This window comes from Olea europaea, chromosome 18, assembly GCF_002742605.1.
Source record: "Olea europaea var. sylvestris chromosome 18, O_europaea_v1, whole genome shotgun sequence".
Taxonomy (NCBI): Eukaryota; Viridiplantae; Streptophyta; class Magnoliopsida; order Lamiales; family Oleaceae; genus Olea; species Olea europaea.
In genome coordinates, this window is record NC_036254.1 from 31,137,658 (window position 1) to 31,162,123 (window position 24,466).

The 24,466-nt window shown below is 36.4% G+C and overlaps 2 protein-coding genes across 7 annotated transcripts; both read right to left on the reverse strand.

Annotated features, from left to right (window-relative positions):
- Window positions 1-48: 48 nt before the first annotated feature.
- LOC111368151 (probable inactive heme oxygenase 2, chloroplastic) lies at window positions 49-3,096 on the reverse strand. Of its 2 annotated transcripts, none has more exons than XM_022989380.1 (2): window positions 2,361-3,086; window positions 49-995 (listed from the first exon to the last, which is right to left on the reverse strand). In XM_022989380.1, the coding sequence occupies exons 1-2, from the start codon at window positions 3,037-3,039 to the stop codon at window positions 628-630; spliced, it is 1,047 nt and encodes a 348-aa protein (XP_022845148.1). In that variant the 5' UTR covers window positions 3,040-3,086; the 3' UTR covers window positions 49-627. The 2 variants fall into 2 exon arrangements, with proteins under 2 accessions (XP_022845148.1, XP_022845149.1); XM_022989381.1 differs by having other exon boundaries at window positions 882-1,000; window positions 2,361-3,096.
- Window positions 3,097-4,903: 1,807 nt separating this feature from the next.
- Window positions 4,904-16,805, reverse strand: LOC111368152. 5 transcript variants are annotated; one of them, XM_022989384.1, is made up of 10 exons: window positions 15,994-16,805; window positions 14,270-15,427; window positions 13,012-14,133; window positions 12,761-12,802; window positions 7,810-7,886; window positions 7,035-7,110; window positions 6,835-6,918; window positions 6,589-6,690; window positions 6,406-6,504; window positions 4,904-5,669 (listed from the first exon to the last, which is right to left on the reverse strand). In XM_022989384.1, exons 1-10 carry the CDS (start codon window positions 16,735-16,737, stop codon window positions 5,559-5,561), a joined length of 3,615 nt encoding a protein of 1,204 aa, XP_022845152.1. In that variant the 5' UTR covers window positions 16,738-16,805; the 3' UTR covers window positions 4,904-5,558. The 5 variants fall into 5 exon arrangements, with proteins under 5 accessions (XP_022845152.1, XP_022845151.1, XP_022845155.1 ...); XM_022989383.1 differs by having other exon boundaries at window positions 7,026-7,110; XM_022989387.1 differs by having other exon boundaries at window positions 7,026-7,110; window positions 16,031-16,130.
- Window positions 16,806-24,466: the final 7,661 nt, after the last annotated feature.

Consider the following 24,466-nt stretch of genomic DNA (forward strand, 5'->3'; position numbering starts at 1 on the left):
AAACCCCCCCCCCCCCCCCAAAAAAAAACAACCCATACACATACAAAGAGGGAAAATAAAATAAAACAAACATACACGGGGTTACTGAGGGGGAGCAGTGTCACTGACTTCTATTCTATTCATGATATTCCACCATTATTCATGTAGGGTAATAAATAATTCAATCCTAATATAACCTCATGTAATAATTCTTAGTTACTCCGCATGTTACAATATAACCCTCTGAATAAAGTGCAATATAGACATTGGAATAGTCATCAGGATAGAAGGCAAGGAGTGTTCTGTAATTTGCGAAGTTCCATTAACTGCTCATCACTAGGACTCAGAATCTAATAAGGATGGTATCCAAATACTTGATAAGTTGAAAAGTGTGTACTTGTTTCATTATTCATGACTAGAAACATGCTTCTTGTGATCTCATAGTTTGTTTACCAGCTATTATCAAGCAAGTTGTTCACACGTGATATAATGCACCTAACAGTGTCTTTGAAATCCTATTGATAATATTTTAGAAGACGCATCATTATTCACAAGTGTTAAGAAAGACAAATTGCAAAGATCTGGGGTCCAGTTTAGTTGCAGTTTTAGAATGTGCTAAAGATGGAAAACTACAGATTGTACAAGTGTTTAATAATATAAAGAGAAAATTAAAAGCAAAACAATATTTTTCAATGCAAGTGATCCAAAAACCAAGGATTTTTTTTTTATTCCATAATCAGCATAAACATCATACATCAAATAGAAGAGTAAATGAAAAGTAGTAATTGGAACCTGTTTGGCTATCACTTGTCCACCAGCAATGTGCGAGAAATATATATTGTAAAAGTGGCAGAGAAATAAAGGGGGACTTTTCTCTGCAAGTTCCTCCAAATATTTGGCATACATTACTCCAGGATTACTAGGATGTGGAACCACATTATCCTGTTGGCTAAACCATTCTAAATCTTTGGAAAGACATTCTGACCGTTCTAGTCCAGTCTTTCTGAAGTAAACATCTGCACTAAAAATGGTAGTGCATTAGACGTTAAGGAGAAGTACCATGCTTTCATCATTTGGGCTTGATACAAAATTTGAAACAATTATAGAGATGAAACTTTACCTGGCTCTATTATTAACATAATGTGACTTATGAAGACCCAAGTTTATTTCTGATGTAGTAATGAACTGCAGATATCGTAATGAATTGCAGAATGAGAAAGTAACAACTAGTTTCTTGGTAATGTTGCTTAGATATGATTATTGAAAAACAGTTTCAGGTTAATTTTTGGTAGCTTTTTTGTTTAGCACTGTTTGGTAAGAAATTAAATCTAGATTTTAACTTGCGTCAAAGTCAACAATTAATTTTAACCACATATTTTATACGACTCACAACTTTTCAACCACACATTTCATCAGCTTTTATCAGTATCTACTAAAATTTAATTGTAATCACCCAAAAAAAGGAACTTAACCTTATTAGGAATGCAGCCATATTGGAATAGGAATAGCTATAACCCAAAAAAATATAAGAACTTCATTGTTTTGGTAGGTTACAAGTTCGTTTCTCCAACTCAACAAATTTCATTAAGGCCCTAAATTTCAGAATGTAATTCATCAAATATATATGTTTCAAGAATTGAAATTCTTCCCCTACTTAAAAAAACTCAACATATAAAACAAAATTACATATAAAATCCTAATAGATTTTCACCTAAAGATGCCATGGAAAATAAATGACAGAAAACTAACAGAAAATAAGCCCATACAACTACAAACTAGTGTTATCCCCAAACAAATTTCGGATCTGCTACATGAGTCCTTTATGCCATTCTACTTCGTTAACTAGATTCTTAGTAACTACATCACATTACCTCTCCCTATCCTTTCTTGCTCTATCAAAATCACTTCAATCTTGTGAGCCAGAACCTATTAGGCCGACTGAGAAAGTTTCACAAGCATAAAATTTGGACTTCACTTCCTTTATTGAACTGAAAAAATTGACCACTAATAGATATAACGGTTGTACTACATGTAGATAATAGGTTTACATAATGGTTTATATAAACACGTGATGTGGTAAAATGTGATTGGATCAGAATTTTTTCAATCAATAATAAAGCAACATTATTTAGCCCCACTGAGTTGTAACCCCAATTTAGGTGCCGCCAGTCATCTAGTGGGATCTAGATGGGGGTTGCAAGGCTACATAGCATTATTCAATTAAAAAAAAAAAAAAAGCCTTGCATATAATACATTAGGTTAATGCTGGCGTACAAGCAGCATTATTCTAGATATAATAACATTATACCACAAAAAAAAAAAAAAAAAAAAAAAAACAAGCACACACACAGAGACACAGAACCAGAGAGGAAGGAGCTTACAAGAAACATCACTGGACTGATCAACAATGCGCTCAACTGTGCTAAAAACCAGCTTACTATCCACCAAATACTTCAAAAATCCCTCCATACTGGGCTGCCATGTTTCCCCATTTTGATTATTATCATAATTTTCCTTATCCAATGAAAAATTCTCCTCTTTTTCACCATTCTTTTCCAATTCTTTATCATCAACGGATGAATTCTCTTTCCCTTTCTTCTTGCCATTGTTTCTCAGTTTCATTGCAACAAACCTCATTTCCTCAGTGATACCCTTCATTTCACCCGGGTACTGTTTCCTGTACCTCCGCCGGCGCCTGCGCACTGGTGGCTGACTTTTCCCATTTCCCACCATCCCGGAAGACCCTTCTACTTCTTCATCATAACATTCACTAACACATTCTTCTTCGGTTTCATAATCACTTTCTGAGCCTGATAGCGAGGGTGTCGTGGAGCTTGAGCAGCGAAAACTAAATGGGTTTTTGAGTACACGATTCTTCAATACTGTGAAATTGAATAACTGGGTTTTGGGAATTTTTTGATGTAGTAAAGAAATTGAGGGTTTCAGCAAGGAGGTTCCAGGTGCAGTAGGACACAACCAGCGCGCCATTGCTACACTCTCAACCTGATTTCTTACTCGAGTATGTATATTCTTCGGAAAAAGATCCTGAGCGCGGTCCATATATTTCAATGGATGGTCAGTTTTTTGACCGAATGGGAGTGTAATCCAAGGAGTTAAAAATAGGCGAACAAGAAGATTAATCCAAAGTAATTGATAATTTTTTTGTGGGGGATTAAAATCAAATTTTTAATAATATTTTGATAATAGGTCTTTGTTTGAGCCATATTATTGGAATGAAAATGTATTTTTGAATAGTATATTGATAGAAAATGTGTGATTAAAAAATAAACAAATATTTTGAATTTACATATAATATTATTTTATTAAAGAATGTGTAATTAAAATGATATCAAATCATTATTGAAGAATGTATTTTTTTTCAAATATTATAGCTCAAACAAGGCCTAGATACCAACCATTGAAAAATTATACATCATTAAAATGAACTATTGTTTTTTATAATTAAATTGAAATCTAAATTTTAATTTGAATTACTTTTAAAATAACTTTTTGTAGTTAAATTTTTTTTAGATAAATCTTTTTATTTCACTTTCGAGTAAAAAAGTTGCACCTTTTTCTGATTCTCGGATTCATACCAATGCCCAAAAAAAACTAATTTTATCTTTTAATTTTTTTGTGAAATCATTAATTTTTCAAGTAAAGTTGAAAAGCAATAAAAACTCGAGAACGGATAACCACTTAAAAGAAAATTTTGGATTGGTAAAAGTAGCTTGAATTTTTATTTGACTACATTAAATTAATTTAGATGGTTGTGAATATCGAATCAAAATCAAACTATTCGGTTTCAGTTTGATTCTATGATTACATGTGAAACCACTAATTCAAATGATATGATCTCATTGAATTTCAACTCATTTTGAAACTTTGGGCATGCCCATCTCTTTATGATACTTGAAATTCTTGATTAAAGTTAAATCATTAACGAACTATTCGGTTTCAGTTTGATTCTATGATTACATGTGAAACCACTAATTCAATTGATATGATCTCATTGAATTTCAACTCATTTTGAAACTTTGGACATGCCCATCCCTTTATGATATTTGAAATTCTTGATTAAAGTTAAATCATTAACGTAGTCCGATCACCTCTTTTTTATGGAGAAATTTTGCCCCAATCTCCTTCGCATTCTTTTTCTCTTTCTTATTTTTAACCACACAATCTTTCATAAAATAATATTACATGAAAATAAAAAAAAATTCATTCCTTTTCAACCACATTTTTTAAAACTACCGACAGGGCGGCGTATACTTGGCAGTTTTTCATTTGATATATAAATCAAAAAATAACTATCATATCTATATATCAAATGTCAAATTGTCAAGTGTATACCACATAGGACGACTACTGACAGTCTTCACTACGAATAGCATTACTAAAAAAAAAACATTATTCCAACCATTAAAATTTGACAAGAACGAAAGCCAAACGGGGGCTTTATTTCATAGATGTGATAATTTATTTCATCAGTTAAAAAGGTCAAATACTCGAATGGTATTACAAGAATATCTCCAACCAAAGAGACTTTAATTTGATTTTTTCATGAAACATTCACCTCATCTTTTAACATATTTCTTTCATATGTCAATAGCTAATAAATTCATAGATGAGTTTAATAATTTAAAAGATAAAATATTGAAATTTGGAGCTTTTTACACACAATCATTTATAAAATAAGAAAGAATAAATTTTGATGTCCTATTAAAATGTCAACTCCAATATATATTTTAAAAAGTTAAATAGTCTCTTGAAATTTATATTTAAACATCGACTCTCTAAAATGAACACTTGGTACTTGAAGAGTCTCAAAAATGGTCTAAGAGCGATATCGAACATCCTCTGTATAATTGTCTATCAATAATATTCTTGTTTGAAGCTAAGATAATAAAATGCCATCACAATACACATTACAACCAAACATCTATCTCAGGTTCATATCTCATCACGATATATATCACTTTTCCTTGTCAATTTACTAACAGTAACGTATACAAATGTCGTTATAACATCTTCACAACCATTCCCAAAAACCCTATTCAAAGCTACAAAATCAGTTTAAAGGGAAAAATTAAAAATTAAAAGAGAGCTTCCTCCAATAATTGATCCCTCTGTTATGCAGGGGATCTGACCATACAAAATATCAGTATACAACAAAAATAATGATCAGTAGAGTTGCCAAAAAGACGAGCCTTGAAATTTGTATAATGTAATGATGGCATCCTGTGGTTATTTAGTACTATCTAAAAGTCGGGACCAGGCTGGAGAAGGAAGAACAATCTTTTTATTTTGGCACGTGAGATGGTAGCGGGATTTGCTAGGTAACATAATGGAAATGTATGGGGATGCAAATCCTAAAATGACAGTTCGACCAGGTCCTTGGCCTGAAGGAATGGTGAGCAGCATCTGAACTCTATATTTGAAGGGACTACTTAATATCATATCTGGAAGAATGCAGGCCTCCCGACTCCTGAACTTAGGACAGCCTCCAAATCCAGTCCACAGCATCAACACCATGAATCTGATAACTGGCTAAGCATCTACTTATATACTCAATCTATTCATGTATAATGTGCTTTCAGCTTTTGCAAAAACTCTAAAGTATCTCTATACGAAGGATCAACACGGCTTACAGGCTTGCAAGAGTTTACATGGTCTGTTGAATCCAATACCTGTATGGAGACAGCAAATGGATCTGTAAAATGTTTGGCACATAGGATTGTACAGTATTTAAGGAGTAAAAAAGGAAGAAATATATTTTCCTGTCCTATGCAATACAATCTAGTACAGCAGGTCCTAAAGGCCATGTGCATGCACTACGAAGAAAAGAATCAACTTTACTAAGAATCTCATATTTCGCAAGTTACATATCTAACTAAGACCCTAACGATATACACATCACCTAATAGTGAGATGGGTGTTGAGTTCATTACTGTCGTTATTGACTTATTGTATACTCACAGTATATCCTTTTATGATCATATGTCATAAGCCATAATAGTTTAGAGCAAGCTGGTCATACATTTTATTCTTCTTTCCACAAACGTGATATCAATATGATTATTTAGTAACCGGCTGGTCAACTAAACTAGAAATATACATGCAATCTCTAGCAAAGAATATACGCGTAAACCTTACAGTTTCGTATGCATGTCCAAAAACTTCCTGCCCTAGATACAACTAGACTCCACAGTTTCATTATCACCCAATAGTCTCGACTATATAACCAATAGCAAATTTTTAAAACCTTGAGAGATTGCAGAGTTTATGTACAACAAATTAGTAATGCATTATATCATATGCTTGTCCACAGAATTTTATGACAGTTACGGACCAGGATCACATCAAGAGATGTCAAGCACAATACACAGGAGTTCTAAGGAGACTATCAAAGTCCAGAAAACTTACAACAAGTTCACCAAATCCAGGATATGCTGATTCCATGGGTACAATCTCCATTCGAAAGGCCCAACCTCCATAGCCTTCCACAATTGGAGTTACCTTGGTCTGTTGAAATGTCAAAGAAACGTCAAAATTCCAATTTGCGGATACTCAGAAGAATTCAACATCCACATAATATGAGTACATTACCTCACAAAAACTGAGAACCTCAAGCATCTTTTTCTTTTGAAGACGACGGAGTAAATCATTAAGCTCCACTAACCGAGGTGATCCACTCCTCAGTTCTCCTATCTGGCCATAGCAGAAAAAATTGCCATCAACATGAATTTTACATGCGTTGTAATTTTCAGATCAGAGGCTACAATCCAAGCATAGTTCGGGATAAGTATGGAAACAGTGGAAAGAGAACTCAATATATGAATGTCTCAGACTTACAGAAGGTGCAGGGCGTAACACAAGACCCATGCGCCAAGGCATGTCTGCAAGTTTGCTGCCAAAATGCGGACAGCTATAAAATACCTGAAAGAAACACAAAGAAAATTGTTAAAGAAAATGTAAGTACAGAGCTGTTTATTAACGCGCAAAGTTAAACAGGCATGTCTTTTATTTGGAAGAATGAAACATACAACTCCTACAGTATTGCTTATAAAGTTACTCTTGTTCTCTGCTTTTGCTTGATACAACATCTGCTTGACAACCAGGCCTCCCATGCTGCAGGAAGAAAAGCAGCCATTATATCAGTTACAGATTTAATGCATTTAATCTGCAAATGCTTACAGAATAGCCAATAAATGGATACCATGTGAAACAGAAAAAATTTTCATGTGTGATTAGTGGAGATCTTTTTCTCATTAAAATACTTCATCATATGTCATATTACTGTCCAAATAACTTATTTTCACCCGCGATCTCTTGCTTGGAATATAGTCATGTTTTGAGAAGATCCCAATTGACAGGTTTAGCATTTTTGAACATGCTTTAATGCAACCAAGCTTGAACGAAATACAGTGTCATGAAGTACAGATCAAGTTTTTTTCCCATGCAAGAAGCAGATTTTTTTTATTTTTTATTTTTTTCTCAATTCTGTAGCAGCTTAATCCTCTACTAACTTCTCTACACAAGACTTTACAATCACTATTTTCTCTACCACCCTCCATACATCAGCTCAATCTGCAAAGTTCGGGAATTCATATTGAGACTCGGCCCCATGCCATAAATTGATTAAAGTCAACTGAGATATGCTTGGACCAATATTCTCGAACTCAAAAATTAGGGATCCTTAAACTCCACTACCAAAAGAATTGTAGCACGCAAATTGAAGAAAAGTGAGAAATCACCAATGTGCAATATCAATCAAGACATTAAAATTCAAGAAAATGAGCATAGGACAAAATTAGAATGCTGTCTTTCCTATGAGTTACAAAGACGACAGGCCGATCCCCAATGCCCGCAGCAACAAGTTTCTCTAGCAACATAGAGCTCACTTCCTGCCAAATTTGATAAGGTTAATGCATCTACATAAATCATATAGCATCAAGTAAAATGCACCAAACAGAAGAACTTCCAGAACCATAAGTTGTTCAGCAAAACACGTTGTACAAAACAAAAGAAAATAGAAACAAGAATAGAAAAGAGAGCAGCATGAGTACTTCTTGTGAACTGTCCCAAAACAACTATAATCTACACTGCTGCCTCAGTTAACAATATAGACTTAATAATGGATAATAATTAAGGACCACTACTGAAATCAAAATTCAATCAACAAGCTTAAAACAACATCTAAAAAAGTATAGTGGTGTACTCTGCAAATAATGGTCCTTTGTGGAAATACAATCAAGAGTTGCAAATCTATTGATATTCTAATAAACTATGCAGACTTTCAAATGAGGACATTTACTTTTTATTTATTTTTAGTTGGACTTTATTTATGTTTTAGATTTTATTCATGTAATTGGGCTTGTATTAGCTCAAATCCATTCTACTTATGCTTTTAATCTTTACTATTTAAACTTAATTGCGATATAATTTCATGAGTTTTGATGAATTGAAAAATATTTTGGTGGTTTGTTGCCTATGGCTTCCCCTTCCTCTCCCTCCTCCTCTCCCCCATCAATTTCTGTTTCTTCTCCGATTTCTCCCCCCATTCTCTCCGGTTCTCTCCTCTTTCTTGCTTCTTCTTTCTATTTTTTAATTCGTCCTGCATCAAATTTGGTATTAGAGCCGAAACTTGGGTAAACCTAATCTACAATACAAAATTCTTTCTCGCCTTCTTCCCAAAATTTGTTGGAACAACACAAGTGAAAAGATTTTCAGTATACAAGCAGCAGATTCCATTTTTCTAATTATCATTCGTTGTTGGGAAAAAAAAAAAAAGGAGTTACTGTTCACGCCCAATTTTAGTTTTTTTTTCTTTCAATTTTCTATCGTAGTTACCAAAAAAAAAAAAAAATGCTCACGTTACTGTTCACAGGCGGAAATTTTAGTTTAGGTTTTTTTTGCAATTTCAATTCCCCTCCACCCAAAAAATAATAATAATAATAAAATAATAATAATAATAATAATCTCGTTTGTTGCTGTTTCTTCTATACAATTGTAGTGTTGTTTCACAAATTCCAACCCTAACATTCAATCATACTTACACACGGCCCAATTCCATTTAGCCCAACTAACCCAGCCTATACTCTACGACCCAGGCCCACTCCCCAAACACAAACCCCAGCTGGCCCATCTCTATAACAGGATCCAAACCCCTTCCCATCTGGCCCAGTCCCAGATATCCAACCAAACCCGATTATAATCAATCCATTAACATCAAATACCCAACAGTTTCACCCGATTCCTCTCTCACAACCACTCTCTTGCCGCCGCCTCTAATCACCATCCCACCACCATTTCATTATCTATTGTACCCAGACATCCAGAGCACTACTGTTTCATCGCCATAGGCCACCACCACCAACCCAAGATCATACACTTCCACCATCGTTACCACGCTTATATATTCCTCGTCCATCTCAACAATCTAAAAATCACAGTCACCACACTCAGTTTCACGTCCGCACCAGAACCATCACAAGTTACAGTCAACAGGGGCTAAAACCATTGGACATGAAAGGAATAACAGAAGCATAGTTGGGGCTCATAAGTTGGCAATTCAAATCAATTGACATACAAATAATCAAAACTAAACAATAGGGAGTCATTGATCTCTATTTAGTATTGGTTTATACTACTGCTTCATTTTTAAAATTGCATCAATTAAAATCTTGTGCTGCTGTTATCATGATAATTTTAGCCTTAAACCCCACTTGATCGAAACCATTAATCGAATTGACACCAGTGACCGAATTGACTTCCATTGTTCCCCCACTAAAATTGATTGAAGAATTTGACTAGTGTGTTGACCCTTGCTTTGTCATTTTACATGTACCAGCAGTATTAGCTTGTTTTGGATTTAATTAATCCCAATATTTAAAATTAAATAAAAAAAATGGTACAAGTTATTTTCCATTGCTTGCATGTATTGTCCACTGATCTCATCATAGTACGTCATTTAGCTGGTATTACATTGCATGTAGTTGCATAGTGGTCGTCTTATCGTCTCTATTTCCAATACATTGACCATAGATCCATCCTAATTTGATGCACTCACTAGACAATTAGCGCAACTTGCCACTAGCCTATCGACTGTCCAATCAGATATAACTGCTACTCGTGAGGAGAGAAAGAACCTAGCGGCTAAGTTGAACAATTTTAAGCGAACCCTCGTTTGACTGACACTAATTCTTAAGCGTCTCATAATAGACAATATCATCGTGGACAAAGTGATCAAGAATATTTTTGACGCGATCATAAAAATAGGGATCAGGTTCGTGAGCGAGAACAAGGCCATGATCATCATGGTACTCATTCTCTTCCTCGTCGTAAGGAGCGTTTCGTTAGAAACATTGACTTAGATATTCCTACTTTCGATAGTTGCTTAGATCATGAAATTTTTACCCAATGGAACACCCTTACACAAGGAAATCGGCTAGTGACTAAGTACATTACTCAATTTGAGGAATTTCGAGTGAAATGTCATGTCGTTAAGGATGAAGCCCTGACTTTGAGTAGGTTTATACAAGGTCTAAGAGATGAACTTAGGCGTGAGCTTTTCTTTCGAGGTGTAACTACTCTTGATCACGCTTACTCTTTAGCTCGAGACTACGAGTTACTTATTAGTGCTCCATATGAAAAGCGGAGTCACCATCGTTCACCCATCTCATCAACGCCACCTCAACATAAGTCTGCCATAGAACCTTTCCCATCTAGTGTTCCTCCCATTTGGGAAAATAAGTGTAAAGGTCGTGATAATCCAATGCCCTCTTCTCCATATAGAAAGCATATTGAAAACTATTTTTCTATTTCATTGACTCCACTTCCTCCCGTTAAGTCCCCTCTAGAACTTTCCCTGTCTAATGTTCCTCTCATCTTGGAAAATAAGGGTAAAATTTTTGAATCTCCAAAGACTTCTTCTCACCTACTATGCATCAGCTGTAAGGACTTTGGCCACATCTCTTCCAAATGTCCTAATCGAGCCTTAGTCATAGAAGAACGAAAGAATCTAATAGAAGAGTCGTTAGAAGACCTAGTGTACGAACCTAAACTTGAAGATTTTGAAGATGATAGTAAGGACACCTCCTTAGGTGGCACCCAGACTCTTCCTGAGACTCTAGATACTATATCCCATGATTTCACTAGTCACTTTTGGAGAACCCAGTCGCCTATGGTTAACACTAAATCGAAATTCTCCACTGCAGACCAACATCTGATAGTCAAAATGAAGTCGTTAACCAAAATCCTAGCAATTTATTCAAGTCTCTAGCCCAGAAAAATCTTAGGAATTGGGACTCGATCCCCCCAACTGTTCACATTGCATATAACAATTCTATGAATCAGTCTCTAAGTCTAAATCCATTTGAAGTTGTTCATAGTTATAAGTCTAGGCGGCCGTTAGATCTTATTCCCATGTCCCCGCATGCTAGTGTGTCATTGTCAGCTGAAGCATTTGTACGTCATCTTCATGACTTGCATATTGAGATCAATAAACAACATGACGCAGGTAATGCATTATATAAACTTCAAGCTGATTCGCATAAACGATATTTTGAATTTAATATTGGAGATTATGTTATATTGCAAACTTGTAGTGCTGGTCCTTTAAAAATGTTAAAGCATGTTGGTTCAAATGCACATGTCATTGCCCTTTCATCACATTTTGGCAACCACTCTACTTTAAATATTGAGGACTTCATTACTTATAAACACCGTGTTACTTCCTTTTGATAATCTATTTCTACTTAACTTCATGGACCTCCAACTTGATTATGTTGATATTTTTACTTCAATACCATCTATCACAGCACACAAAAATAAAATTGATGTTATTTTAGATAAACGTGTTGTATTGACCAATGATGGTAAGATTCAGTACTTCCTTGTTTGTTGGGTAGATCGACGTGCTTCTTATGCTCCTCATTATATACAATCATGTGAAAATTTTGAAGATGAGGTGCATGAGTATTGGTTATTTGGAGTCCAGTATCAGTACTTGGTTAGAAGGAAAGATCGTCCCCTTGGTCAGATCATATTCTTGGGAATAAGCTACAGTTTTCAATACTATCAATCATGGAATTTCGTTACTTGGTTCGTCAGAAAGATCGTCCCCCGTGGCTTGACTTGACGCATTTGGAATATCAAATTGACTGCAACCTATACCATCTATCAACTCAATAGGGTCGAGTTTTTCTCCCACCCCGGGAGAGTTGATGAGGACATCTACTTTTTATTTATTTTTAGTTGAACTTTATTTATGTTTTAGATTTTATTTATGTAATTGGGCTTGTGTTGGCCCAAGTCCATTCTACTTATGGTTTTAGTCTTTACTATTTAAACCTAATTGCGATGTAATTTCATGAGTTTTGATGAATTGAATAATATTTTGGTGGTTTGTTGCCTATGGCTTCCCCTTTCTCTCCCTCCTCCTCTCCCCCATGAATTTCTGCTTCTTCTCCGATTTCTCCCCCCAATCTTTCCGGTTCTCCCCTCTTTTTTGCTTCTTCTTTTTTATTTTTTAATTCGTCCTACATCACTTTCAAATGATGATAAAAAGAAACAAAACAAAAAAAAACAATGTTGAAACAAAGACCATGCTAACGGTGAGTTCACTCTACACTACTCGATCATCTATTTGAGTAAAAGGTTATCAAACTTCGCATATAATTAAGAGACAAAATGTATTTGGGTTTTAAGCAGACAAAAATCATGAGTTTACTCCCAAAGTAACATCAAACATGTATTAGTAAGTTAAAGATTTACAAACCTGTAGAGGAAGGCTTGCTCCAGACCACTGAGTAAGATTTGTCTGCATTGAACAGTAGATCACAAGTGAAAATATGCGAAATCCACTGAAAGGCCTCTTAATTCATATATCAGAAACTAAAATTGAAATCTGATTCCAATTTCACTTGGAAGCAAATTGGAAGCAGATAAAGTCAAACGCTAAATTATTAAATCAAGAGATGTAGAGTGTTCTGCAATGTTCTATAATAGCAAATACCAAACCATACTAGCCTTGTATTTGAGACTAAACAAGCGGGCATGAGGAAAGTCAGCTGAAAGCCACTCCCCGGGCCAAAATGTTCCTTGTTTCCCAGCCTCTTCATCAATCTTCTCTACAAGGCCAGACTTTGTTGATGACTTGTCCTCAGATAAACGCCAAGTTTTGAAGGGACCCCCACGCAGACCATGGACAAAGACAACATCCAGTGGAGGAAGCTCCATTTCTGAGTAGCTTTTATAGCCAGATGTTGGAGCAGGAGAACTATTATCTCCCAAAGCTCCATGCTCCCTTTCAGTAAAATTATCATTACCTGGTGATGATTTATAAGTAGAGTTTGGCATTCTTTTTTCAATACACCTCCAATGTGGCAATTCAGGATTTATTAAAAAAATCATGTCAGCATAGTGATTGCAAGTATTCTTCTCGTTCAAATAACTCCCATCAGGAACATCGCCATTTTCACAATTTCCACCAGCTTCATCACAACACAATGCATTTAATAATGTTGCCCTGGCATAACTCTGAATTTTAAGGTCATTGCAACCTGGAATCAGTCCTTTAGCACATTCCTCAAGCCATTTACACAAAAACTCATCTGCTACAATTTCTTTCTGAACCTTTGGAAGAACCGATAGAACCGCTAGCAGCCGAGCTGCATGCCTTCTAATGTGAGCTGTATCTGGAACTCGCAAACTGGATGGACCAGTAGACTGACCAGGGGCAGATGGCACCGGATCTTGTGCTTCCAGGGCTCTTGATGCATCATATGCTTCAATTGCAGCTAGTTGTTCATAATCATCTTCCAATAAAAGGCGTCTAAGTAAACACAAGACTCCAAAATCAGTTATTTTATTTTGACAAAGAGAATCTTCAGCACATATTTCAGTTAGTGCTTTAATCCCTTTTAGGGTGGCCAATGCAGAATCTGCAGCACTAATTTTTGGAGCTTTGTCTTTCTTAAGATACTTAAATGGTTCAGCAAAAGGTTCACGTGAGAGAAGATCGGCTAATGGAAATGCATCATCACTGTCAGTAGTTGTCCCCAATTGCGTTCCTGCTAAATTAACAACAGCACTTGCCAACTGATTTGTAGCCTGGGTGGCAGAAACAACATTTGATTGATCAATCCGTGTCTGCAAAGAATTAACACTTCCATGAAATCAAGTAAAAAGACCAAAAAAATTACTAGTATAAAACTTGTACCACAACTAAATTATGTGGAGTTGTTTAATGTAATTCTTAGCATCAATTTAGAATGCAACAATAGACCTTCACGTTATCACTCATAAGCTGAGCATTTCCTTTTGTTAAAGTGGTCTTTCTGCAGCTCAGAGCATCTGTTAATAACATAGTTAACCATGCTTGAGATATCAGTACCGAGGATGGCCCATAATCTTCAAGAATATGTGAAAGGATATTTATTGCTGAAGGACGGATTGTGTCAGAGCTGAACTTTTCAAATACCCAATGAAGCAGAATGGCGGACCATTTATGACTCTCTTCAAGAGACATATGCAGTTCCCCGGAACAAATTAATTCCAAAGCTTTTGCCAGCGATTCTTGGACAGGTTTATGCTTCAACGTTCGTTTAGCACTTTCTCTCATCAAATGAAGACCCTGGTTCATTACAACTTCCTGTGATTTGGGGCTTCTCTCAATAGAAACCAATAACGCGGACAAAGCCACTTGAGCCAAAGGTATGTCCTGAGTTTTGCTCGCATGAGAAATAGTACAAAGAAGACTGGAACTCCAATCAGAAACAGAATCATTTAATGGCAGATTTCGGTCCTCTAAGAGCAACCGAGCTACCAAACTCCCATGCCATTTTACTGATCTCTCAGGTGCCATCAAAGCACTCATGACTGCATGCCCATCCTGATCCAGTTCTTGAATATGAGAACGATTAACTTCAGATGCCATTGCCCAGTTAGCTAGAGCCCATGCAGCAAATGGAACAGCCACGTGTTCAGAATGCAAATCATCCCAAAGGCCAGGAACAACTGCAGAAGATAGATTAGCTTGCACTGGAGAATTTTCTTTTATTTTGTTAAACAAGATACTTTTTGGCACGTTACACTCTGTTCTTGAGTGATGGGAATCAGAATGCTCTATCTCTACAAACCCACTAGTTCGTGAAAGTCCTAGCACTGTGGTACCACCAAGAACCTTGATTCCAATACCCTTCATTCCTTGGTCACCATTATCATCATCTTCATCTCCATGTTGCTCATCCCAATGCATTCCACCCTCCTCAATAACTTCAATAGCTGCTGCAATATCTCTCATTTTTGCATTTTTTGGTAGCAAGGGCTTAAAAGATAACTTTTCCACGCCGTCACAGTTGGAAGTGACAACATCCATAATTGCTGCTACAAGCATGCTCCTACCTTTCCATGAATCAGAAAGATCAAATGAACTACGCCTGGACTGCGGCTCCCACATAAAAGCAGTACATCAATGTTAAGAATTGAAAAACAACAGAAAAAATCAATCCAAAAATTCAAATATTCCCCTTAAAATTCTGCAAGGCTAGACATCCACAACTGGCCTGCGGTAAACAAAACAAAAATAACAAAAAAAAACCGTCGTTCATTGCAAACTATGATCCAAATAGTAGTTTTACATTTCTGCAACTTCCTTGTACAATATTTATTATTTACCAGACTAACGTCTATATAATTAAAATTAACACAAAAAGACAATCACATCAGCCGAAAAAAATAAATAAATAAATAAAACATGATTACTTTCGTCCTTCCAATTTCTCAAAACTGCAATAAAAACGGACAAATGCTGATGGACACCATCCAAAATCTTTATCAACATTGCCTAACATATTTCACACTGTAATAACCAGTCGCTTAAAAATCTAGTACGAAGTCTACCTCCCATCACCAACCAAAACAAATGCCCAATACTTTAACAAAAATGAGCTAAAATGGAATTTGATCCACAACAGGCAAATAAGAAAGAAATAAATTGAAAGCACGCACTTTCTTTGATCGCTGAGGTTGAGCAGAGAAAATAAACCTCAACAAATTCGGAACAGCATCAGGCCGCGCAAAGACGGCCTCATTCACATTGGCGTCTGCAATTAAGTACGCCAATGCCCTTGCTGACTCAGCCTGCGTCCCATTCCCCTCTTTGGGCACTGCCACTGTCTCCAGCAACCAATCCACCACCTTACCCCCGCCTGCCTCAACAATGGCCGCCCTCCTATTCTCGCTTGCAGCCACAATGTCAGCCAACAATGCTGCCACCCGAAGCTCGAACCCTGCCCGAACCTCGTGGTTGGCCGATGACATAATCGACCGTAAAGACTGCCAGAGCACCGACGCCGCTACCCCTGTCCGCTTCATTCTATTCAATAGCTTATTAAACGATTCATTTGACTTTTCAATCCCATTTTCAATTTCCTTATATAATAAATAAGACTTCCTGTCACTGGGTCCAGAAACGGCGTCGTCTTCGGCAGGAATAAGCGCGTAGGAAGCAACCAGCAGGGTGGCAGAGAGGGCAGCAAGTATCGAAGTTTTGGACAGCAAGGAGGAGCAGGAGGATAGAGGGGCAGGGTGGTGATTCTGGTGGTGCACGGCGGGTGGAAGAGGGATGTTTTGGGAATTCTTCAGATTGTTCAGCGCATCGGTGGAATTTTCTGGATTTCGTCCGGAGCACAAGGCGCGCCGGAGGAGGGGAAGGCGGATATTCCGGTTAGATAATCGGTAAATACGAAGCATGACTTTATTCTACCTGTTGAAGGCTCCGACGCCGGAAAATTGGGATTATTTCCTGAAGATCGTGAATTTAAAAGGAGCACAGTAGCAAAATTTGACATTGACCCATTAAATGAATAAAAAATAAAAATTAAGTTCAAAAAAAAAATTCACAATAAAAGGCGATTTTACCCTGCAAACTGTTTGAAAAATTCTGTCAAACCAATCGATCGACCGACGAACAGTCGCCAAAAATTTGACCGATCAACCACCGGCAACTACTGACAGTCAACGACCTGATCTACACCGGAAATAAAATAATCGATTAATTTTCATTACTTTTTGTTTCAGTAGAAAATTTATTAAATAAGTAAAATTAGCATTTTCTTTATATTATTCGGTTTAATTAGATCCATGAGTATGAGTAGTTAGATTGTGGGCATGTTGGGAGTGTAAAAAATGTGAATTTTTTGCAATTTTTGGAACTCTGTGGCCGACAATGGCGATTTTCGACCACCAGGCGTTAACAGTCGGCACAGACTGTTATATATTTAATTTTTATTTGTTTTTTATAATTTTTGTAATTAATTAAATTTTTTATTTGATTAAATAGTAATTATGTTATTTATTTATTTAATTTTTATCATTGTCAATATAATATAATAATTAAAATATTGTAAAATTAACAATGTTGATTCTTTTTTTTTATGAAATAATTTTTAATTTATTTTTTCAAATTTATTTAAATAATATAAATAGTCTTTACATTTTTTGAAAATGTAAAGTAATTATTTATTTAATTTTTATCATTGTCAATATAATATAATAATTAAAATATTGTAAAATTAACAATGTTGATTCTTTTTTTTTATGAAATAATTTTTAATTTATTTTTTCAAATTTATTTAAATAATATAAATAGTCTTTACATTTTTTGAAAATGTAAAGTAATTATTTATTTAATTTTTATATTTGTCTTTTATATAATTCAATAATTGAAATATTCTAAAATTAACAATTTTCGAAAATGTATTTAATTTGAAATTTTTTGTTTGTAAATATATTTTCCAAATAATAATTATTTTATTTAATTATTTAATTTTTATAATTTCCTTTTTTATAAATAATTTAATAATTGAATCCATAATATTGTTCGAAATTAACAATTTGTTTTGTTCCTTTTATTGTTCTTTTATGAAAATTTTTGATTTTTTTTTCAATTTATTTAAATAATATTTATATTCTTTAATTTTTTTGACAATACATTTAATTTGATTTGTTATTTTTTGTAAATATATTTTTCAAATGTAATATTTGTGATTGTATGGTAATTAGAGTTCGGTTCCCTTGATTTTGTGAGATTATACTTTCTTTTGTTATTTCTTGTTCAATGCTATAACATTTGAATTTTTGCAGGATGGAGTATCATTTAAATGCAGAGTTGAGACGGATGCGGGGGAAAACTACTTGGAACAGTAGTTTTGAGAGTTTTACTGCTGTATTGGAGCTGCTCGATGATCAGTACGGAGATATGCTACGACAGTCCTTCTTGTGGCCACTGTACCAGTTGCGAGAGGTGCAGTACTCAGGACAGATCATTGATGCACTTCTATGTCGGCTTCTGAGGCCAGTCGACGGCGATTCCCTCCAGTTCGACCTCGGGGGCAAGGTCGTCAGTTTCTCGATGTTTGAGTTTACATTGATCACTGGACTGAGGATTACAGGCGACGATGTAGCCATGGAGAGAAGCAATAGGCTGTACGAGACGTACTTCCAGGGACATGGGTTGGTGCTTCTATCCTACTTGATGGTCGCGATCAAGGGGTGCGACCATATGCTAGATAGATTGAAGTTTGGGTTGGTCTACATCCTCGAGAGTGTGATGAGGTGTCATCACAAGAAGACTGTCATTGATATTTTTCATTTGCAAGTTGTTGACGACATCGATGCGCTCAACAACTATCCATGGGGTCGAAGATGCTACGAAGACACCGTACATGTGTTCACCAGATCGCACTCGAGGCCCAGGGGGTCGATGCGTAAATACGATACATATGGATTGCCCTTAGCGGTGCATGTAAATGTTTAATATAATCAAAGTTAAAGGTTTAGTGTATTACATTGATGCTTAATAAGTGTATGTGTTACAGATTTGGGTGTATAAGACAGTTCCTGTACTGGGGGCCCGCTTTCCGTACCGAGGGGAGACATGCTACCCTCGGATGCATCATTGGAGATCATCGCGAGCAGAGGGATGTCCCACTGGGAAGCAGTTATCGGCCTTCATCGACGATCCTCAGGTAAGTATTATACATTTGTGATTTATATTATACGTAGTTTAAAATTTTGTTTACATGATCGTTAAGTAGTTGAAATGTCAATATGTCAGCTTGAAGTTATACCTGAGTTGACGCCATCGATGGAAGAGGAGGCTCGGGGTCTTGTGTGGGATTTAGGCGTTCCGCACACCCCAGACAAGGATATGCTTGATCCGAGCTTGGACCGAGATTGGGTATGTGAATGAAATATAATTTATTGAATATTGTCGACGTATTAATTTATTGAATAATTTTTCATTTTATTTATGTAGGAGGGCGATCCAGCTGATCGACGATCACCTCCGTCGAGGGCATCGCCGCCACCATTGGCATCACCTCCGTCGAGGGCATCACCTCCGCCGGGGCCATCGCCGCCGCCATTGGCATCATCTCCGTCCAGATACCTCCCCCGTGTGTCTCCGGGGCACAGTGATGATTTGTATGCCCGTTTGACTGGATTTATAGCGGAGGAGGTCGGCGCGCTACGACGAGATTTGACGGAGAGGGTCGATGATCTAGGACGAGAGTTGACAGGGAGGGTCGAAGATCTGGCAGAGAAGGTCGACTATCTGACAGGGAGGGTCGACGATATGGGACGAGAGTTGACAGGGAGGGTTGACGATCTATCCCATGATGTTGGAATACTACAGTCTTCCGTTGTCGACCTTCAGGATATAGTAACGGCGCTTAGAGGAGATTTAGTCGGCAGATGATGGGGGGACAGAGGGGATGGCGGAGATCACGATTGAGAGGGTGGTAGAGATGGTAATGGAGAGGGGGGTCACCCACATTTTTGGCGTGATGAGACATTGGAGTCATTGTGGTTATCTTGGAGGGGCTGGCCCCGATGGGGATGGGAGAGGGGACTACGGAGGGGCGGAGGTGGTGGCGACGGAGGGGGAGGCCTCGATGGGGGCGGAGGAGTTGGCCCCGGAGGTCGAGAGGACGCTTGGCGTGATTGAGGGTAAGAGACATGCTGTTGACGAGACGGAACAGGTGGTCGGCAAGAGGTTGAAAGTGTCATCACAGTATGTTATTTCCCCCTTCACGGCTGAGGCCAAGAGGAGGACGTTCATCGATGGGACGTACCCGAACTTATTCAAAGAGGTGGACAATGCCAAGTAGAAAGCGTTCGAGACAGAGTGGAGGAGAATTATCCCCAGGTAAGTATTATATGATTTTAATAAAGCACTGTACGCTAACTCGTCTACGCTTATTTTAACATTTCCCTATTTTTTACAGAGTTAGCTGCATGATAGGTCTCGGACGGTCTCGGACCATTACAAGTGGTTCCACGATATCATCACTGTGGGAGCTTGGCTCGTTGACGATGTAAGTGAACTATTCATTTCGTGTTTTTTATGTGTATGTGACCTTGTATTTATTAAATGAATAACTCATATATTTTTTGGTCTTTCCTGCTGCAGCACATCGACCTGGTCATGGACTTGCTGCGAGATCGAACTCAAAGACATCCAAAATTATTTGATGTCCATGGTCGAGTCATATTAAACACTGAGTTCCTGCGTGCCGTTACCATAGAGTATCAGTCGCTCGAAGTTATGGGTAACGAGTACACGATGCCAGAATATATGCTCAAGTGGGTGATAGGACTGTCACCGAGTGTCGGGGGAAAATCATGGGAGGGTTGTACACATATGTACATTCCAGCGTGCATCAATAAACACTATGTTACGCTGGAGATCGTTTTTGCTGACTCAACTATATATGTGTACGACCCAGATCATTCATGTTTGACACAAGGCCAGTTGGAACGAAACCTGGAGTCCGTGGCTGTAATTGTTCCTATGATGGCTAGACGAGCGGGGATAAATGTAGAGGACAGATTGCGGATTGTTCGGAACACGACGACAGCGCGACAGTCCGTAAGGTAAGTGTTTGAACTTTGTTGTTTTCATCTTTCAGATTTAGTTTTTATTTACACAGTACTGAACTGATTCATTCTTGTTCAATTGCAACGGCAACTGCGGCATATTTGCCATTAAGTACGTTGAATTTTTAAGTATAGGACATAAAGTTGATGAAATCAACCAGACGTGGATACAGAATTGGAGAAAGAAGCTAACATGTGATTTGTTCGAATTTAATGCTGAACCGTAAATTTCATTTATATATATGTAACATTTCAATTGTAAATTTAATTATTTTTTGTAATTATGAAATAATTGTATATTTGTGTTCAATGTATATAACATTTAAATTGGAAATTTAATTATTTTTTGTTATTTTACACGTATGCCGAGTATGGAACTATTTTTTTCATATAAATCATTATAAATACCATTTATCAAGAATAAATATTGAATATGGAAGATTTATAAATAACAAATATTGAACAGTGTAAAGTAAAAGGAAATATTATTCATTTCACGTACCTGTCTAGTCGTCATTTAGGGAAATTTGACTGGTACAAAATTGTCAAGTATGCCCTACGGCTCTGCACCGGCCACACCTACGCGGTCGAGGAAGCTCTCCGGTAGATGATATTCTAGATGTACTTGGACGTCCAGGACCACGCGGTTCAACTGCTGGTGGTAACAAATTATGAAATGGGAGAATGTGCTCGAGAACTTCCCACTCGGCTTCATTCGGCAGAGGAAATATAGTCTCGGCATATGCTGTTCTCCAAGACTCAGTCGTATAATACAAAGAGCATAACGTTCTCGCAGCAAAGCCTCGATACATGGCCACCGCAACTGCATGCTCACATATAAAACTCTCCAACTGAAATCTCGTACAAATGCATGTGTTATCAGTCAAGTCCACCATATATGCCGTATTACGTGCACATTGCACGGAGAAGCGAAACTCATCTAGTGCTTCCATATTCAACTTCCTCGCAACCTCTGTCGTCTTAAACAGTTTATCGGTACTCTCTACGAACGTCATTAATGATGTCCGAAGGTCTTAGATCGTTCGTGGATCCTAATACTTGTGCATTATCTGTCGACCAATAAACCATGCTCGAGCTTACCTGTGATCGTTTCGAAGAATTCCCACTTCGCAAGTATATTCCCGTGAATACTTGCGAATTACGAAGCACTCATTCGTGTCCATCTTAGTTGCTCTCAAGCGCCAATTGCAACTGTTTTCGACGCAAGCAACTGTCAACAATGACTTGTTTGATTTCTTTACCTTGAACTCAAAGTTATATTTTAATGCCAGCCGGTGCACAGCTTCCTGTAAATCTTTCTTGGTTTCAAACAGTTGCTCGACCTACAAGTCCTCATCATCGGGAGCCACACGGGAAGAATTGGAGGACGGTCCACTTGTTCCAACCTGTGAGCTCCCACCCGGCTCGTGTCTCTGTCGGGATAAAGCAATCAAATTCTCATTTGTAAACTCGTTTATATTCTCATTGTCTTCAACTGTCGACGGAATTCTGCGCGTAACAGCGACATCACAATCAAAAGCAACTGTCTCAGGAATACCCACATCATCCGCAGGAACTATCTCCACTGTCTCCCAAAAACCTCGATCATTGTTATCCGCCCTATCTGAATCTTCGCGTTCACCTCCGACAACATCCTTCGTAATTAAAGTCACACCAAGAACAGTCGGAGTCCGATGCATTTTATTCAATTCTAATAGATAATTCAATTCAGCATCATTAGTAACGAGTACCGGTGGCATCGGAATGGATGAATCCCCATAACCGTTGAATAGATATCTCAATTGCATATCGTATTGAGATTAATCGACATTCAGCTTATTTTAAAATCGTGGTACATTTCTAAGTATGGTGTACTCTCTGTTATGGGAATTGCAATACAACCACGTATGTCACTCGTCCATCTCCATTCCTACCGATTATTTTCATTCAATTCGAAATCACCAAAATAACACACGGGGATTATCATATCTGCATGAGGAAATGGTATTAATCAACTTCATTTATTAATTATAAGAAAAAGGCCAACAAAAAAATCAGTGCAGAGTTGGGTAATTGGCTGTTTAACAGCCAAAACAGCCAGTTTGCCTATTTTTGCGCAGGAGAATACGGTTCTAAAGTTATACATCTGTTCAATTTTTTTGATAGGTAAGATCTGTTAAAAAAAATTTATGCTAACTACTATATCGACATAAAATTTTTCTATTCAAACGTATACTAATTTACTGAAAACGAAATTAAACATGCGTAAATGTACTTACCGATTTGAAGTAATTGATATGAAAAAAATTTCCGACTTCAACGTTTCAAAGTCTTTCTAGATTTTGAGGTTCAAGCAGATGAAAAGATGAAAGTTTTTCCTGTGTTGGAAGCTCATTTTGAAGTTTTTATAAGTGGGGAAGTGTTTGGTTTTCAATTATTAACTAAAAGGATAGTATAGTCCTTTCAACAATATATTGTTTTATAATTGTACAAAACATTTAAGGACATCTTTGTCTTTTACCATACAAGAGGCCATATAAGATGCCAATGTCATAATATTCATGATTTTGGAAGTCAAAGTGAAATTTAGGTCATTTGACTGGGTCAAAGTTAAAAGTACCCCATTTAAAAGATGGTAGAAGAACAAATTTTTTTTTTTTAATCTTTTTCGTTTTATTTGTTGGGTTGGAGGGAATTTTTTTGAGAACTGCCAATAGGCCGCTTGGCACCATTTGGTTATCGGTGCTTATATTCACACAGCTCATTTTAATCCAACAATGTTATTCATAATGAAATTATCAGGAGACATATAATGTTATTCATAATTGAACAATGTCATTTGATATATTAATGTAAAAAAATAATTTATTACCTCATTTCTCAAATAATAAAATGTTATTTATGTATCACATAAGACGATTATCGATTAATTATAAATAACACAGCTCTCCCCGTTTGGCCCCCATTATTTGGTTTATAATGGGAAGAATAGTGTTTTTTAGAAAATTTGATGATTATTAAAGAATAAAATATTATCGATTTGTGTGTAATATTATTTTAATGAATATTGTGTGGTTGAAAATAAAAGAGAAAAATTTACATTAAATTAAAGAGTTTTAAAGGGGGCTTAATTATATAGAAATTTATTAACTTTCATTTATCAAAATTATATTTTTAATAGTTTTTCATCACATTCTTATTTTTAATATTTTATTAATCAGAAAATATTATCCTTAATCATGATTTTCAAAAAAAATATTTTTAATGTGCTTTAAAATAAGGGTCAAATATTTAATCATATTTTTACATTATATTTTTTTTACTTATTTATAAATATAGTTGACAAATGAATCTTTTTACTAGATCTCAAAGAAAATTTTGAAGGAAAATCATAATCAGAATCAATTTATGTTAATTTATGAGTAAGAATATGATGAGAAAAGTTTGTGACATAAATATGACAGTATGTAAAAGTTATGAAATTCTCATACAATTAAAATGTAATTATTTATTAAAAATGGTGGTATGAATTTTTTTAAAC